At 38.2% G+C, this 18730-nt stretch overlaps 3 protein-coding genes across 5 annotated transcripts; 1 reads left to right on the forward strand and 2 right to left on the reverse strand.

The window, feature by feature from the left end:
• Positions 1–228: 228 nt before the first annotated feature.
• LOC128867705 (chromatin assembly factor 1 subunit B) lies at positions 229–3108 on the reverse strand. Its single transcript, XM_054109155.1, has 2 exons — positions 2383–3108; positions 229–2070 (listed from the first exon to the last, which is right to left on the reverse strand). Exons 1-2 carry the CDS (start codon positions 2970–2972, stop codon positions 381–383), a joined length of 2280 nt encoding a protein of 759 aa, XP_053965130.1. The 5' UTR covers positions 2973–3108; the 3' UTR covers positions 229–380.
• Positions 3109–4785: 1677 nt separating this feature from the next.
• On the reverse strand, positions 4786–6616 carry LOC128868608 (cyclin-dependent kinase 5 homolog). Its single transcript, XM_054110895.1, has 4 exons — positions 6334–6616; positions 5985–6252; positions 5640–5924; positions 4786–5576 (listed from the first exon to the last, which is right to left on the reverse strand). The coding sequence occupies exons 1-4, from the start codon at positions 6499–6501 to the stop codon at positions 5416–5418; spliced, it is 882 nt and encodes a 293-aa protein (XP_053966870.1). The 5' UTR covers positions 6502–6616; the 3' UTR covers positions 4786–5415.
• A 274-nt stretch (positions 6617–6890) lies between these two features.
• LOC128868607 (dnaJ homolog subfamily C member 13) lies at positions 6891–18723 on the forward strand. 3 transcript variants are annotated; one of them, XM_054110894.1, is made up of 28 exons: positions 6894–7081; positions 7504–7840; positions 7906–8046; positions 8168–8312; positions 8618–8816; positions 8906–9410; positions 9474–9652; positions 9723–9930; positions 10010–10420; positions 10479–10628; positions 10854–11045; positions 11402–11521; positions 11616–11704; positions 11763–11931; positions 12008–12775; positions 12830–13059; positions 13147–13607; positions 13686–14062; positions 14125–14808; positions 14880–15055; positions 15122–15650; positions 15721–16044; positions 16579–16748; positions 16825–17032; positions 17099–17266; positions 17353–17475; positions 17538–17796; positions 17867–18723. In XM_054110894.1, the coding sequence occupies exons 2-28, from the start codon at positions 7649–7651 to the stop codon at positions 17980–17982; spliced, it is 7293 nt and encodes a 2430-aa protein (XP_053966869.1). In that variant the 5' UTR covers positions 6894–7081; positions 7504–7648; the 3' UTR covers positions 17983–18723. The 3 variants fall into 3 exon arrangements, with proteins under 3 accessions (XP_053966868.1, XP_053966869.1, XP_053966867.1); XM_054110893.1 differs by lacking the exons at positions 17099–17266; positions 17353–17475; positions 17538–17796; positions 17867–18723 and having other exon boundaries at positions 6891–7081; positions 8615–8816; positions 16825–17068; XM_054110892.1 differs by lacking the exons at positions 6894–7081; positions 17099–17266; positions 17353–17475; positions 17538–17796; positions 17867–18723 and adding an exon at positions 7141–7405 and having other exon boundaries at positions 8906–9652; positions 16825–17068.
• The last annotated feature ends 7 nt before the right edge of the window (positions 18724–18730 follow it).

The raw sequence follows: 18730 nt of genomic DNA on the forward strand, positions 1-18730 counted from the left end.
AACTAGACTTGTCTAGTGCGCTCAACCCTACCAAGCTCTTTGCCCTCTTTGCCTTGGGAAAAAAATCAATTTTTTCAATATTTCACATATATGTAATTGGATGAAGCATTGTGACGAGTAGTAGGAACAAAAGACCTTTAGGTCGAAGTGCAAATCTTCAATTTAATTCTAAATCTCATACTTATAAATTACTTTGGCCCGAATTATTTGCAATAAATTTATTCGAGATTTATTAGCATTTAGTTAATCGCAAATCGCAAATCGCGAATCGTGTATTTATTATTAGTTCATAAAATCATCAACGTCTTACAACTAAAAATTATGTAGGCATAAATGAGCGTCAGCTTACAAACGAAACTACAATCACGAAATATATGTTTTTAGTCCAATAATTTCTTCTTCGACTTAGGTGTAGATATCGTTTTGAGCGCCACTCTTCTTGGCGTCCTATTGCTTGATATGGGTGTTTTCGGTGTTGGAGTCTTCATAGAATCTTCATTTGTAGTAGATGTCTCAGCAACTATAGATTTTTCGGCATCTTTATTACCTAGTTCAGTTGTCGCCTTAGCAGTACCTGCCATAGAATTGTCTATGGAATCCTCGTATACCAAACGTATATCTTCTGTGCACTCCAGCGTGGTATCGTTGATTACGGCCGGTTTTGAAGTATCAGTAACATTCAATTTGACAGTCAAATCGTCTTTTGTTGACTGCGGTACCGTCTGCTTTGCAGATCCCTCATCATCCACTTCCATTGGTGTTGGCCAAGCATCAAGCGCTACTTCCTCCACACTTGTGGTAACCGGCGGTGCTGGCGCTACAATAATTGCACGCGGCGTTCGCCGCACTGATATAGGTGTTGCACTCTTAGACTGTCGCGTTGCACAAGGACTTAGTTTTGCACCGGATGCTGGAGACTGAATGCCATGTGCTGGTATATTTGTAGCCATAGTAGAATTAAGAGTAGCTCCACTCGTTGATGGTGTGTTAGTGGTTTTGATTATGTTAGGTAATGGAGCACCTCGGGGCGTGCGTCTAACCATTATCGGTGTGACTGGACGACTCTTTTTCTCCGGCGATTCAAATCTTTCATCGGAACTAAGAATTTCTTTGTCGATAATAATTGTAGCGCCAAGTGTTTTCGTAATTGCCAAAGCTGCAGTAGAATTACTAGAGTTCTTTAGTGCGTCATCACCAACAATATCTTTATCTTTTGGTGGTATATCTTTTTCTTCGCCTTTCACACATTTTGAATCTTCAATGGATTTTCGGTGTACTGCTTGCACTTCTATTACTTCATCAGTTTTTTGCTCCTCGGGTATTTCAACTAGTGGATCGCGCTTCGCCGTACCAGCCTCCTTCTGCTCATCGATAGATATTTTACTCTCTTTTACGCTTTGCCCATCGTTTTCCTTTTGCTTCTTGGTTTTTTTTACTACTGCGCTTGTATCATTCGCATTTAGAATTTGTGCCGCGTTTTCATATTCTTCTCCTAATTCGCCTGCCTCAAAGGTGATTAGCGAACAGAAACCATCGGTGCTTGATACAACCACAATGCGGCCATCACTTGACCAGGTTACATCGGTCAACCGGGTGTAATGGATGTTCGAGATAACAGCAAAAGGTTGGCGCTGCTGTGTATCATAAAAGTAAACCGAACTACGTGTAGCTACTGCGAATATCATGCGATAAGGCAGTGGCACAACTGGTGGATTAACATCGGCTTTATGTGGCCGCAATCTATACAGAATCGGGCAACATCGCACTGCTACAGTGTACTGTCCAGGACAAGGTAATACAATGGCAGGCTGACGAAAAGCGTGACGGCTAAAGACATAAGTGGTGTGCAACGATTGAGCGACACCTTCAATTTCCGCAACACCAGCAGGTGTCAGCAGCAACTTGCCATCTGGCGTAAAACAGAGTCGACGAAAGAATGTTTGTAGCGTGTCATCGTGGAATAAACGCAATCGTTGTCCATGCAGTTCATGACCCTCACTCACAGGCAGCGATGTTTTGTTAATACGATACAGAACCCTTTTTGTTTGTATGTCGAAAATACGCAGATATCTACAGGAAGCAAATAGTTATTTACTTTAGTGCTGACTAAATAATGGATATCGGCACTATTAAAGTTTGATGAAATAAAGAGATCTAGAGAATTGGAGTTATAAATATCAATTGTAGCTCTAATGCGTCGGAAAAACAAAAGTTACCATAATTACTCATATTTATATTGAGTAAATAGTTGTTTTCAACTGCATTCCACAAAAATATGTGAATAAGAATGCATGCTCTTACAACTGATTTTGAAAAATTATGTCAGTATCCCTTCGCATAATATTCATGAATTTTTAATAGTTCCCCTTTGTTTTACTTTACCTATCTGAGCTTAGTGTTGCAATATACTGATTTTTTGGATCCCAAGCCACTCCTTGAACAAACGACTTATGATCCCGCAACATGCCAATTGATTTGCCTTTGTGCACATCCCAAACAATAGCTGTGTTATCCACTGAGCCACTTACGAGAAACTGCGAGTTCGGAGCCCAGCTCAAGTCATAAATATCCTCCATGTGGCCTCGTAATACCTTCAAAACAATCCATACTTCTTTGTCTTGTTCGTTAGTGTTGTCTAATATATTCAACGGTTCCAGTTCACCTTTCTGCTTCCAAATAAATACGACACTCTCGTCGTCACCGGATGCTAACAGTTCGCCATTTGGTGACCATTTCACAGCATTCACAGCACGCTGATGGCGCGTTAAATCTGCAACTAATTCTAACTCTATATCGTTTTCGTTCTCGGTATAATTCATGTACCAGATGAGTACGTGGGCATCCGTTCCACCAGAAGCAAGGCGATGTTTAGCAATGGATTTTTCTGCCAGCCCGACTGATTGAGGCTGTATATCAACACTCAGCACTGGATCGCGATTGTGCCAAGATATTTCGGGTATTTTGCACTTCATGCTTCAGCTATTTACTTTATAATTTTTCTTGAAGCTGAAATCTTTATTAACAATCACTTATTGCAACCACAAGTCAATCGAAAGCAAAAATTGTATTTACGCGCCAAATCCCCATCAAGAGAACACACCTCTGCTTTGCAATGTCAAAAGTAAGATAGACCACAACAAAATAAAAATAAGGTTACCGCATACAATTTTAATTTCGGAAATATACAATAATTCGGAGTTTTAGGATTATATGAATATTTTCGAGAAAGTGGCCCCTATTATGAGTTGCATTCGATCTTCGATATTCGTTGGTTGTCGAAGATCGAAAATCGAATGTCAATTTGGTATTATGAGCGGTGCAACGCTGTCGTAATTTTCGTTGCATACCGAATTTAGAGTCGAATGCAATTTTGCTTTCGATTGTGTAGCGTATTGTGGGAAAACTTGTTAAAATGTAAGTTGTTTGCGATTATTTATTGTTTTATAGTAACTAAATAATAAATATATACTAATTTTGTTAATATTATGCAGGTCGAAAGTCGTGAGTACCAAACAGCAATTAGAAAGGCTAGTTGCATTAATGGAAGAGAATCCACAATTCGCAAAAGGGATTTCCACCAAAGTACAAGCAGCAAAAAAATGGGAGGAATTTACAACGGAGCTGAATTGCTTAGGACCACCAGTTAGAACGGCAGCAAAATGGATTAAGGTTAATAATAGTTTTTTTTTTTTGTGATGTTTATAGAAATACATTTTTATTTTCCCTTGGCAGGTACGGGATGAAATACATAGAGGAACTGAAATACATATTTTTTTCGAATGACGAATAATTTAATAAAGAAAATTTATAACAAAAATAAAACAAAAACTGTGGCGTTAAGGTTTCTATTTAATACTTTTTAGATTTTTCTATAATATTCTAAGAATTTCATTTCTTATGTTTTCTGCTTCTCCGTTATTTGGCTCCACTTCAATATCTTCAGCATCATCGTTGAGGGTCTCATCGGATAACTCTTCATCCGGAAGTTGAACATTATAAAACAAGCAAATGTTGTGCAAAGCTGCACACACATTAATAATTTGTGTTGCTTTTTTTGGAGAATAGTGAAGAGCTCTTGGCTCGGGTGCACTGCTGCAACTGGTTTTCTGTACTGGGCAGTAGGTTCATAAACGCCTCTTTAGATAATCTAAAGTTCTTTAAAAAACTGTAAGGAAATTTCTGTAATATTAAGTACGTCAACACATTTTGAAAATACCAAACTTACTCAGTGGGAGCCATTTCTAGGGGGTTGGATGCGCCCCTCAGCTGTTTTCTACTTCTAGCTAGTTCCACTAATCTTTCATCGACCGATGAATTGTCGAAACACAACTCCGTTGTACTTATTTTCACAAAAAATACTTTTTTTTACTTTTAAAAATGTTAGCAAAGAATTTCAACACAATCGGTTTTTCTTTTATTTTAATTTGCTGTATCAGCTGAGAAAAAATTATCTATTGTAAATGCGTCGAACGATCGAAATTCACAATAGTCCTATTCTTCAACGAATGAGCACCATAATACCAAATGAAAATTCGTTCGATCAGCACTTTCGACTATAGTCGAAGATCGAATGTTGCTCATAATAAGGGCCAGTATCTTAAAAACCCAGTTTAAAGATCTGCAAAATTAAATTTCGTATTAAATGAATTCGGAAACAACTTTTTGTCACTTTACAAGTCCCATATACTATCTAAAGAAAAACTACACAACAGCTCGATCTGAAACTTCAAACGAAGATGCCAGTTTAAAAATAATAAGGATTTTGAAATATATAACACAAAAATATATTTTCAAGTCTGAATTTTATTATATTTAAATTTGATTGGGACAGTATATTTTTTCTGATAATTTCAGTGTTTTTTTACAAAAAATGTAAATGCCCCTGAAGGAGAGGAGGTATAATGGCAATATCGCTTATATTTTAAGAATAATAATAATAATAATTGAAACACTATGCTATTCTAATCGAATTCTAAAATTATTTTATGGCTCACCGGTTTTGAAAGAAATTTAATACTAAATATTGAAAAAATTTAACAATAAACCTGAATGCGAACTTTCGACATAGCTAAAGCATTTACAGCCTCGTATATTTGGTTTACAAAATGGAATACGTTCTTAAACTGAATAAAAATAAATACGAACAAGTAGCTTAATTTACATCTCAATGTATGCATTGAAGAGATGTTTCTTCCTTTTTTGTAATCAACTATATATTTTTATTTTATAAATTACCTTAAAATTTAATAGACCCCACCGCACGATCGGACGAAGGTCGTTTGCGGCCTCTTTAATTCCCTCATTCTTATCAATACTTGTAAGAGCTAAATGAATTTTGTTTTGCCAATTAGAAGCAGTTACAGCAACACAAGTAAAAAACAAAAACGTAGTTATACAATACAAATGTATATTCCTTCAATGGTTGGATGAACTTTCAGTGAAGTACGGGTGTTGCATGGCCTGTTCCGCACTAATGCGCTGATTTGGCCGACACACTAATAGCTTCTGCAGTAAGTCCCGACCCTTGGAATTTAGACGGGGTACTATTTGGCTCCACGATGTAATAGGCGGAAAGGCTATAAAAAAGTTTATCCATATGAAATTTTTAAAAATTTCCAGAGGTTATATTCTGCACATACATGGAAGCGCCACATAGTCAGCCAAATGAGTCACTCCAGGCCATGATTCTTCTGAAGGAGTACCAAGTACACGGAAGATTTTCATCAGCTGATCCAAAACATCCGAGCCAGGGAAAAGTGGGCGACCGGCATCGGCAAGCTCAGCGAAGATGCACCCAGCCGACCACATATCGATGCTGGTTGTATATAGCTTTGCGCCAAATAGTACATCTGGCGGTCGATACCACAACGTAACTACTTCAGCAGAGTAGCACTTTACAGGAATGCCAAACGCACGCGCGAGCCCTTTTAAAAAAATAAACCACAATACAATTTCACTTTCTCTTGACAAAGTTTTTTGTTTACCAAAATCAGCTAGTTTTAGCTCCCCGTTTTTATTTATTAATAAATTCTGTGGCTTCAAGTCACGATGGAGTACATTGTGGCTGTGACAGAACGCAAGTCCACGCAACAGTTGTAACATAAAGCTGCGACAAACTGCCATATCGATTTCTCCATTTAAACTATCAAAGTATTTCTTCAAATCCTGGTCGCAATGCTCAAAAACCAGCGTCAGCTTCTTGTCTGAATGCAGCACATCATAGAGACGCACAATGTTTTTGTGCTTCAACTCCTGTAATTACATACAGACATATTCATCGTGCAAACATATTAAATCGAAAACAAACAAAAAAATTTTTTTCCTCCCACACACCTTTAGAAGACAAATTTCCCTAAGGGCTGAGCTGGGTACTCCCTCGTCGTCTTCATCCAAACGGACACGTTTCAATGCCACAATCTCCATGGTCTCACGATTGCGACCCTTAAACACAGTACCATAGGTACCCTCACCGATTTTTTCCAATTTTTCATATTTTTGCATTTTAAGCAACACACAAAACAACCGGTAACTAACTTAATTTATAGCCAGCAATTTTATCAAAAATTTGCAAATTTCTTAAAACATTTACTCCAGTGTTGTAAATGTTCGCTTGAGTTTTAAAATAATACGAAAATAGATATGTTCTAAAAACTGATAAGAGATGTCTTGTGAGGAATTGCAGCTTGGCATAACACGAATAAATAAATTTAAAACTACCGTCTATAGTAAGTAAGTACGTCTTTCACAAACAAAAATTTAAATATTTAGTTAAATATTAATTCTTAAATCTATTGTTAATGAATTCTGAATAAACAATTTATTATTGTCTAATGCGTTCTAAAAGTGAGTAGTGTTGTAAAGCAGCTTAACAGCTGTGTATTTTTTTCGCATTACCTTTTCCCAAGGCTTCTTAAATGTCAATTGGGAAAAATCTGTTGTGGATAGAGTAGTTACTTTGCAAAAAATCCTATCAAATGTACATTAATTGTAAACTATTATTCGAAAAAACGTATTTAAATATATCAATTTAATGTCTGTGTTCTACGCAGCAGAGTGGAAGATGTATTAACGTAGCGGAAAAGTAAATATAACATGAGTAAATTAAAGTCATTAGCCGCGGTGAGAGGCGCTGTTGCTCGTTTTGCCCTGCTATTTGCAATCGTAGTCGCAGTCGATGACGCTGTCTTGTTGGCCAACGGGCGGCTTTGTCAGCATCGCAGTCTTAATTGTCGCTGCCGCTGTTTTTAAAAGTCGATTTACTTCAGTGATAATTACTCCCCCTTTTTGGATACCTCGATATGTTCTTTACTGTGTTTGGCTTCTGTTGCTCTACTGATAACTTCAATTAGGCAGTGCAAAGCAAAAACTGCGCTGAAATTTGATCAATGATAGGACAAATTTTTGAGTATTAGTCAACGTTGATAAAAATAATACCTTAAAAAAATGACGAAGTTTGAATGTTGATTTGCTTAATCACATTTTACACTTTTTATTTAATTTCAGAAGGTCATCATCATTGAATTCTTCACTTGTTTTCGCGAGGTTGTTGGGTCATCAACGATACACCCGCTGGAAAGAAATAACGCAGTTACCAGTTTTGCCTCTAAACAGTGCACATTTTAGCTAATTTAAGTTTAACAACTTCACGATGGTGCCGCCAAAGGATAATGTGGACCTAGAGTGCTTTCTGGTAACAAAGCACTCGTGGAAGGGGAAATACAAACGTATTTTGGCTATTGGCACCACGGGCATCTCCACATATAATCCGGATAAATCTGATCTGACAAATCGTTGGACTTATTCAGACATTGTTTCGGCGGCACCAAGCAAAACCTCAAATGTTAGTGAGCCCATTTCGTTTTACATAAATGTTTTAATAAAAATATTTCATTTCATCCACTGCAGATACCTAATGAATTTGTGATAACTATAAAAAAAGAGAAACGCGTCGATTCCATACGACTTTCATCTGAATATCGCAATGACATACTTTGTTCGATATTAAAATACTACAAAGAATTTGCTGATAAGCCGAAAAATTCACAAGTAAGTTTGTTGAGCTATCACGCCCATTCGATTTATTTATACCAGATTTGTCTTTGTTTATATGTACGTATGTAGGTTTTTGTTATTTTTACTTAAATGTTTGTTTACATTATGCTTGCAGCGTTTCCCTGCTTATAAGTATCATTGGTCCGGCATCAGTTTACCCACAATGCTTGAAGTCACGCCGTGCTCATTAGATCAGTTAGATCCAACAACCAATGAAGTGCTCACAAGCTACATGTACAAAGACATAGAAGGCATAATAGGTACTAATAGTTCTTTTGTCATAATATTCTGAAAACTGAATGCATGTTATGGGCTTTAACCACATATATAATTGAATTAAAAGTAAAATTAACACTGATTGAGACAATCGCATTGAGCTAACATTTTAGGAATTTCAGAATCAGTACAGGACTCCCAAGAATTTCATATAACACTTTTTTTCTGGGCCTAATGCATTCTAACCAGTTAAAGTTCCCTTAAATCACTTAAAATTTTTTCTAAAACAATTTTTTTCTAACCCAATTTAATTTGAATTACTTGTCTGCCTTCTCTACGTTATAAGTAGGCATTTCGGACTATGACGGTGGCATTGTTATGGCCCATGGTGGCTTCAGTCGTCTACATCTCTTTCGAGCATTGAACCATCATGAGATTGTGCAGAATATTGTTCAACGATCAGTTCAGTTTCTTGGTATTGAAACTAAGATACTCAAAAGCCAAATAACACTTGAGCAATTCGAACGCCAAAGGTTTGGTGAATATAGGTAAATATTTTGTGTGTGTGTATATCCAAATTCCCAAATTTACTACATACATATACATTAATTGTAATAATATAATACTTAACAAACAGCGGGGATCAGTACCAAACGTCTATGACCGAGTTCACTGTCCAAAAGATTACACCACGTCATCCGGATCCAGTGAAGCGCATACTTTGCCTCACGGAAGCAACACTACTGGAACGCGATCCGCAGACATATAGCGTGTGCACACTACGTTTATTGTCGAATGTATTTGCGCTTGTGCGCGATAAAGACAATTTACAACGTTTTTATATTGAATATAAAAATGGAATATTGCGACAGTATTTAACAAATGATCGCGATTCGTTATTGGCTACGCTATTGGATGCTGTACGATCGAGCGGTAACAAGGATGTGCATGTACGCATAAGCAAGACACCGCGCGGTAAGCGTTATGTACCATTTAATTGTTCCGTTGATGAGGAAACCGAAGCAAATTTGCTGCGTTTGATTATCAACAATGTGCAAAATCCAACGAAACGATTCGAAGTACTGGAACGCTTCAATGCCAATATTCCGCACAGTGGCCTCAATTACAGTGTAACGCAAGATGTAAGTAATAAAAAACACCCATTGGGAATGTTAATTAAATTTTGTTTACTAAATAATTTTCAGAGTCTCTTTGCCGAGAATAAAGAGAAACTCATCTTGAGTGCATTACAAGCACTGGCACAAAAAGAACTAGACAATCCAACAGCACAATTGAACAATCTCGAAATAGAAGCAATTTTTCACGCGCTCACACGTTTACTTGCTAGTAAAGTGGGCTATGGTGCATTTACAAATTTACCGGGGTAAGCTGTTTTAAAGTGATGTCTTTGGTAAATGCTATTCATAAATTTTCTAACGTATTCATTCTTATAGTTTTCGCGAAATTATTGGTACTAAAATTGTTGCTGCTCTACGCCGTAAAGATTTGGCTGTTACATACTCCGCCATCGACATGATTAACTCACTGATGCATTCAGTGAATGCAGACCATGATTTGAAGCAAGAACAATTAAATAAATCATCGATACTTTCGTCAAAATCCTTTTTGGAAACATTGCTCAACATGTGGACAATGCATGTGGTATGCCCACGATTTAAATTTATTTTGTCAACAATTTTAATAGAAAATAAAACTGAAATCAATATTTACTTTTCGCCAGAGTCATGGTAGCGGTGCGCTGGTACTTTCCGCCATGTTGGATTTCCTCACATTTGGTCTATGTGTGCCTTATAGCGAAACAACAGATGGCAAACAGTTTGATATTTTACTCGAATTGGTTGCCGAACGTGGTCGCTATTTGTACAAGCTATTTCAACATCCCTCACTGGCTATCGTTAAGGGTGCTGGACTTGTTCTACGCGCCATCATCGAGGAGGGTGAACTGCATGTGGCACAGCAGATGCAAGCGCTCGCTTTGGATGAAGCGGCTCTGTGTCGTCATCTACTTGTTGCATTATATACGCCATCGAATGATCCAACATTGGCGACTCACCGCCAGTTATCGCGGCACTTAATTGGACTTTGGATTACGGACAGCGAGGAAGCGTTAGAATTATTTAAACGCATATTTGTAAGTTATTTAAATTGGGGAATAACAAAAAAGCTTAACCATAAATTGTTGATTATAGCCCGCTGGCTTACTGATGTTCCTGGAGAGCGAGGAGAGCGTACCAAAGACTGATGTGGAGGATGACAAGTTGAATTTTCGGGACAATTTAAAACTTGCAATACAGCATTCCAATAGAAATAGAAAGAACGTAATAGAGAAGCACTTACAGGTATGAGACGAAAATGTGCCAAATATTTTTTTTGTAGCAATATTAACCAAAGTTTCAGTGCATGTTTTAATTTAGTAAACGTAATTGAGTTCGAAAGTAGCGCTAAACATGCATTGAAAAACGGGGCCTTAAAATTGCCTCAAAGTATGTAATCATTTCATTTAATTATCGGAAATTCAATGACAATTGCTTTTCTAAGGCTTGTTTTCTTTATTTTTCTAACAGGATATTAAGCATTGGGGTATGAATCTCTTGGAACAACAGGACCCCGCTGCTCAGGCTATTAAAAATCGTCCAGTAGTACTACGTAATAGGCGGCAGCGCAAGAAAAAAGACGATACTGTTTTAAATTTACCTTATTTCTTTTACAACTTTGCCAAAGACCACAGCTTGCCGAATTTGATATGGAATCACAAGGTTAGCTCTCAAATTAAATCAAACTCAATGTAGGGTAAAAGCTAATTGGGGTGCCTAACATTCAGAAATCTTTCATTCACTCATTCAACATTTATCGCCAAGAATTTTTTATTTGTCTTGCCTTTCGCTCATTTGAATCGGTAACGAAACTTAAGGGCGAATAAATTGAAAAGAGTACTTCATACTTTCATCACATATACACTGTATGTGTGTATGTAGGTAGGTGAAATGGTGGAAGTATCAGTCTGGCACTCCCCAAGTAGCATTAAAGCACCGTTTTGCTAACATTTTGAGACCTCTATTGACACTGTATGTACTTCACATAGATATTTTTCAATTAAATTTTTTTCTTACAGACACGTGAGGAGTTACGTATTTGCTTGGAGAATGAATTACGTCAATTTATGAACGACCGTGACTTAGCAGGCAATATGATTGTGGCGTGGAATTACCAGGAATTCGAAGTCACTTATCAGGTATAATCATTTGAGAAGAAAAGCAAACAAAAATTTACAGGCATAAAATAATAATTAAAAAACCTTTGTAAAATTATGTTTTAAATCTTTTTAGTGCTTGGCTGATGAAATACAAATTGGTGACTATTACATACGTCTAATCTTGGAGAAAGACGACTGGCCACAAAATCTTGTGAAAGATCCGTAAGCATATTTTTAGCCCTAGCCCAGAATCTATTTATTTATATTCCTATCGTTTTAGTATCGAACTTTTTAATGCACTTTATCGCCGTGTTCTCTGCCGTCAGCGTGTCAATGATGACCAACTTACAGTAGTGTCATTGCAAGCACTTGCAAAGGTCTATCGTCGTTATCACAAAGAAATCGGCCGTTTTAGTGATATGTCATATATATTGCAATTAACCGATCGTGTATGTAGTTGCATAATTTTTGTGCACACAATTCTATTCTAATAACAAAATTTTTAATTTGAAATTTGATTTGTAGTGCCTCTCACCATCACTGCGCGATGCACTTATTAATCTTATATCCTGCCTAGTGTTGGAGAAATCGAATTGCCGTCCACTTGTTGATCACGTGCAGTGCCTTGTCGACTTGATCACTCTGGCACACTTGCATAAGGGGCGCGCACAGCCTAATACAAAAACTAATGTCATAGAGGCTGGGCCGAATATGGAGGCATATGAGGAGAAAGATTGGTATTATAATATTGAAAAGGAAGGACAGAAGCCGGAACGTCAAGGTCCCATTACATATTCAGAATTGAAAGAACTCTGGCAAAAGGGTGTTATTACACCGAAAACTCGTTGTTGGGCTATCGGTATGGATGGTTGGCGTTCGCTACAACAAATTCCTCAACTAAAATGGTGCCTTATCGCCAAGGGTACACCCATTTACAACGAGACCGAACTGTCATCAAAGTTGTTGGACATACTTATAAAATGCACGAGCTTCTTTCCAAGTCGCACACAAAACGGCACTGCCGTACTTATTCCCGGACCTAAGTTGTCACGCAAATTATCCGAATTTGTGTGTTTGCCACATATTGTGCAGGTGTGTCTTACACATGATCCCGGCTTGCTCGAACGCGTTGCCACGCTACTGTGCCAGATTATGGAAGACAATCCGGAAATGCCGAAAGTGTATTTGACGGGTGTATTTTATTTTATGCTCATGTACACCGGTAGCAATATACTGCCGATAACAAAGTTCCTAAAAATGACACACATGAAACAGGGCTTTCGCAGTGATGAGGTAAATATTATCAGATTAATTTTGTATACGCAATTTTATTGTAAATATTTTCAGACATCGCAATCCGGCATAATGCATCGCAGTATATTAGGGCAATTGCTGCCAGAGGCAATGGTATGCTTTTTGGAAAATTACAGCGCTGAGAAATTCGCGGAAATATTTTTAGGTGAATTTGATACGCCTGAGGTGATTTGGAGTTCAGAAATGCGACGTTTGCTCATTGAAAAAATATCTGCTCACATTGCTGATTTTACGCCTCGTTTAAAGGGCCACACGATGGCGCGGTAAGTTTTACAGCAATTGAATTAATTCACAAATAAAAACTAAAATGAAGTGCCATTAAACTAATTGATTCACGTCATCTATTGCAGCTATCCTTACCTTGCCATACCGGCGATTAGCTACCCACAGCTGGAAAATGAACTCTTCTGCCATATCTATTACTTGCGTCACCTTTGCGATACGCAAAAATTCCCCAATTGGCCCATTGCTGATCCGGTGCAGCTGTTGAAACACACCTTAGAAGCTTGGCGCAAGGAGGTTGAAAAGAAACCACCGCAAATGACTGTACAGCAGGCATATCAAGATCTCGGCATCGATTTGACAAAAACACCAAAGCCAGATGAATCGATGATACGCAAAAGTTACTATCGTTTAGCGCAAATGTATCATCCAGATAAGAATCCAAATGGTCGTGAGGTATTCGAGAGAGTCAATCAGGCTTATGAGTTTTTGTGCTCGCGTTCGGTGTGGTCTTCGGGTGGGCCGGATCCCAAAAATATAGTCCTGGTATTACGCACACAAAGTATACTTTTTGAGCGTTATGCTAATGGTGAGTTTACTAATATTAGTAAATCTTATCTTAAATTTTATCCATAAATGCTTATCTGTTTGTTTTGCATCCATTTAGTCTTGCGCCCCTATAAGTATGCTGGTTACCCACAGTTGATTAAGACCATACGTCTGGAGACGCGCGATGATGATCTTTTCTCAAAAGAAGTGCAATTGTTGTCGGCCGCATCAGAGCTTTGCTATCACACTGTACATTGCTCAGCATTAAATGCGGAAGAGTTGCGACGCGAAGAGGGCATTGAAGCACTTTTGGAGGCCTACACTCGATGCGTATCAATTTTGGGCGTCGATTCTAAACCCGACTCGCTACACTATCAAGTAATTTCGAATGTGACGCGTTGCTTCGAAGTGGCCTGTAACTTTGAGAAATGCAAACAAAAGATTATTACCTTGCCACAATTGCTTTCCGATGTCTGCCGCGTAGTCTACTTTAAGGTAAAGAAAAACATAACCAAGTTATTGCTCTATTGAGACGCTCTTTTTACTACTCCCCTTAGCACACACTCTCGGTTAGCCTAGTGACCAGCATGGCGGCGAACAACTACGAACTTCAATGCAATTTAGTGCGTAACGGCGTGCTCTGGTCGCTTCTCCTCTTCTGGTTCGATTATGATTATACGTTGGACGAAAGTGGCGTGCAGGCCAGTGATAAAACCAATCAGCAACAGGTGGCTAACACCTTAGCCAAAATGGCTGTTCTGGCTTGTATTGCTCTCGCCGGTTACGGTTTGGATTTACATAAGACGACGAATGGCGCTGATAATAGTGGCGGTGATGGTAATGGCTCACCTACCACAACTGCAAAAGCGTCAAAAATAAATCCCGCTATCGCTTCGCCATCCTCCTCCGCGTATACGAAAAATGCGCACAACCCACTGCAAAACACCAGCAAACAATTGGCAATAACGAGTAGCGGCTCGGTCGACGCTGAGCCAAAGACTGCCGTTGCTAAGCAGGACTCTAATGCCAGTAACAAATCCGATGCACTTTCTAATGCATCGTCCACTGAGAAGGAAGGAAACGGCGAGACGAATGGCAATACAATCGCTAAGACAAACGACTCGAACCTACCGAAGTATACAATAGTCTCTGAGCCGAGAAATACAATCGTGAAGCAGGTGCTGGATCGCTTGCTCACGCCGTACATAGCAAATAAATTGCCCAAAGAGCGCGCCGGCGATGTGAGTTGAAGAGCAAACTTTTAATTGATTTGATTTATGTTTTTTTTTGTAATTTTCTTTTTCCTCTTTAGATTTTGAAAGTACTTACATCAAATACGCGCAACCCCTACTTGATATGGGACAACGGCACACGAGCGCAATTGGTTGATTTCTTAGAGACCCAGCGTACAACAGCTGTAAAGGAAACATTTGAAGATATAGCTGAGGTTTATAATTTAGTATCAGAATTCCAGTACGACGCTTGCAAGTAAGTGTAATAAACCAAAGTACGCTAACGAGATTTATTAAAAACAAAACCTTCGTTTCGCTATAGAGACGAGCTACAAATTGGCGGTGTCTACATACGCATCTATAACGAAATGCCAACATTCCCTATAACTAAACCGAAACAATTCATTATTGATCTGCTGGAGTATCTCAAGCAAGCATATCATTTCTTAACCACCACGACCAGCAAAGAAGAAAACACCAATTTTCCTCCTGCACCCATTGCGCCCACAAAAATTGTGCAAGATGGCATTCTAACACCCACACTTGCACCAAACCATCCACAACTACAACAGCAACCCGCTAGAATAGGCAAAACATTCGATGAGGTGTTGAACGCTTACAATCGCTCAAAGATACGCAATAAAATAGAAGCCAGTGCATTACTCGAACAACAACAAATCCAACAGCAATACATATACGATTTCGCCAACGATGCGGCATTGCAGCAGCATGTGATAATGGTGCTGCAGGCCCTCATGGCTGTGATAAAGTGTAACGCCGAAGTAGAGATTCAATGCATTGGTAATTTCAATATGATTTTCGGTTTCCTAGCACATAATTTGTTCGAAAATGTAAGTATAGGTAATTTTTATTTATTTTTTATATTTATTTATTGAAATATGCGTTTATTTATATTCGCAGAATACCGCCGTAAAAACGATTGCACTTGAAGTGGTCGCCTTGGTTTCTCGCAATAAGGATTGTGTTTCAGAGATAGCGGCATGCGAATTGCTCGGCCAATTTTTGGTAGCGCTAAAAGACCCTGATTTACGCAACAGTCAAGTTAAAGTGCTCGAAACCATGTCTGGCCTCATGAATGTGCAAGAAATGATTAAGGAGGCGCAGAACAAAGGTGCCATCATTTATTTGCTGGATATGTTTTGTAATTCGCGCAATCCGCAGATACGTGAAATGTGCGCCGAAATAATGGCAAAGATGACAGCGGATCGGTTAAGTGGGCCCAAGGTATGAACTACCCAATCAAGTATTTTTTATCTATATAACATGGAGGTGGACATAGTGATATTCTCAGCCCTCATTAATACGTTTTGTACAAAACTAAAACAATCAACAAGCTTAGCAAAAGATGATTTCAAAATATTATGCATTATGGCTGGATTTCTAGTTTAAAATTTTATCAAGTTTTTCTTATTGTTATTATTATAATTGGGTGTTTGGTCGAACTGCTCCTATTTGTGGTGCGCGTCCCTTCACAAACGGAGGGATCTACAATTTTATGACGTCTCCAAACGGCAGATGGTCTTTATGAGACGCTTTTTTCATGGCAGAAATACACTCGGAGGTTTGCCATTGTTTGTCGAGGGGCGACCGCTATTAGAAAATCTTTTTCTAAAATTGCTATTTCATGACCGGGTTTCAAACCCAAGCACTACCGACCCATTCATCTACGGAAACCGCTATTATCCATATTTTTAACCAAACCTAATGCGATTTATCCTCAATGTTCTACCTATCACATTTTCTTTTCGCTTTTTGCAGGTGCGCATTACAATTTCAAAGTTTCTCCCTCCACTTTTTGTCGACGCTATGGTTGAATCGCCACAGACTTCAGTGCAATTATTTGAATCAATACACGAGCATCCTGAACTGATATGGAATGATAAGACGAGAGGGAATGTATGTGAAGCGGTAGCAGATATGTGCGAGAGGTATTTGCTAGTGACTAAAATCTGATAGAAAATTTTAGAAATTATATTTATATGGATTTTTTTCCTCTCTTTACAGCTTCTTTAGAGCGCAAAAGATCAACGATAAACATCTGTGGAAAGATCCCGAAATGCTCAAGGACATCATCTCCAATGAGATTGTTGTTGCCGGTGTATATTTGCGTTTGTTTGTGAGTAATCCTGCCTGGACATTACGCAAGCCGAAACAATTCTTGGCAGATTTGCTAGATTTTGTTGTAGAACAAATTAGCAAGAGATCCTCCGAGGCAAGTGTTCTTAAGTTGTAGTCAAAGGGAATTTAAGTAAAATAACATTCTTCTTCCAAATAACAGAAAGACGCATTGGAGTTATCTACAAACGCTTTAGTGGAGTTATTACGCTCGCAGCCAAATCTGGCCGATGATATACCTATTTTGGGGCACATACCGAAGCTATTCAATTTACTGTCCGTACAGCCTAAAAGCACGCTATCAGTATTACATCAGCTCTCACTATCAGAGGTGATTACTTGTGAAGCTTTTAAAGCAGATTGTTTCTTTTTTTTTCAAAGCAATTATATTAAAAATGTCACCTTATTTACCGACAGTTTTGTGTAAGCGCTGTGTCGCAAACTGAATGCATACTTCCGCTCAAAAAATGCATGGAACAACATCGGGATTGCATTGAAAAGTCCTGTGAAACGCTAAGCAGACTATTCAAATACCAACACGTAAGCACTTTATAGTATTTTATATACGCTTTATCTCATCGCACGAACGAAAATTATTGTAGGATTCGCTGATTAGTCAATCGTTAGAGGTTAATTTGGTGCCATTTTTATTGGGCCTCTTGGATAGCCGTCTAGAGTATGTGGACAATGCTTCGGCGGTGAAGGCGCAAATTGTTGCCGCCCTCAAGGGTATGACCCACAATCTCAATTACGGCGAACGAGTTACGCAAATATTGCTGAAGCACCCCATATGGGCGGAGTACAAAGATCAACGGCACGATCTCTTCATAACAGACACCAATATTAGAGGGTATCTAACAGGTAATGTTATATATATACTTGACTATTCGTAGAATGTTGCACTGACGTTATAATGTATTTTTCTATTCAGGCATAAATCCCACCGCTGGGTATTTAACGCAAGGGCCAGCGCAAAATATTGACGTACTCACCTCGCCGCCGCCTATTGATCGTGATGATCCGTCAGCGCGGCCGGCCATAGATTAGTCAATATTCCAGGCATGCACCAACAGCATGCAGCAATATCTACGTGCTGTAGCTTTCGTTGTGATGTGGCAACAGCATCGGGCAATCAACTGTAGCGTCAAGGCTTTAATTGAGATAACGTTGTGAAGCAAAGCAAGTACGCTAGATGTGCTACTCCCAATCGATTTGTGTATAACATAGCGTAGGCACTCAAAACAAATGACTCCGGACTAAACAGAAAAGGAAACATTATTGAAATGCACTTAATCGTAGAATGATTTATTACTTGAAGATTTTTTTAAATATTATTATGTTTTGTATAAATTTATGTGCTATATAAGGCGCATATGCACGAAGAAACTAAATGATGAAAAGAGTATTTTTCGAAATTAAGAATATTTAATATTTCCTTAAATTGTGTATATTTACTATTTACTAAATGAATTGATTAATTTTAATAATGCACTCACAGCGGCGTCGTCTGTGTGTTTCTCGAAGACACCAATGCAAATTATGTTTACAACCATGGTGTATATTTGAAAATTGCAGCGCAGTAGCTATGACGCAAAGTAAACCAAGCAGAACATACAAATTCAATATTCTTACGATTTTCAAGCACACTCAGACACACATACATACGTGGAATTTTTATATTTGTAGATTATAAAGTTTACAAAATGCATATATACATATGTAGGTGCATACAGCAATAGTACATAATTACACATACACATACTGCATATAAATATATACATACTCATATATATAT

Source organism: Anastrepha ludens, chromosome 6 (genome assembly GCF_028408465.1).
Source record: "Anastrepha ludens isolate Willacy chromosome 6, idAnaLude1.1, whole genome shotgun sequence".
NCBI lineage: Eukaryota > Metazoa > Arthropoda > Insecta > Diptera > Tephritidae > Anastrepha > Anastrepha ludens.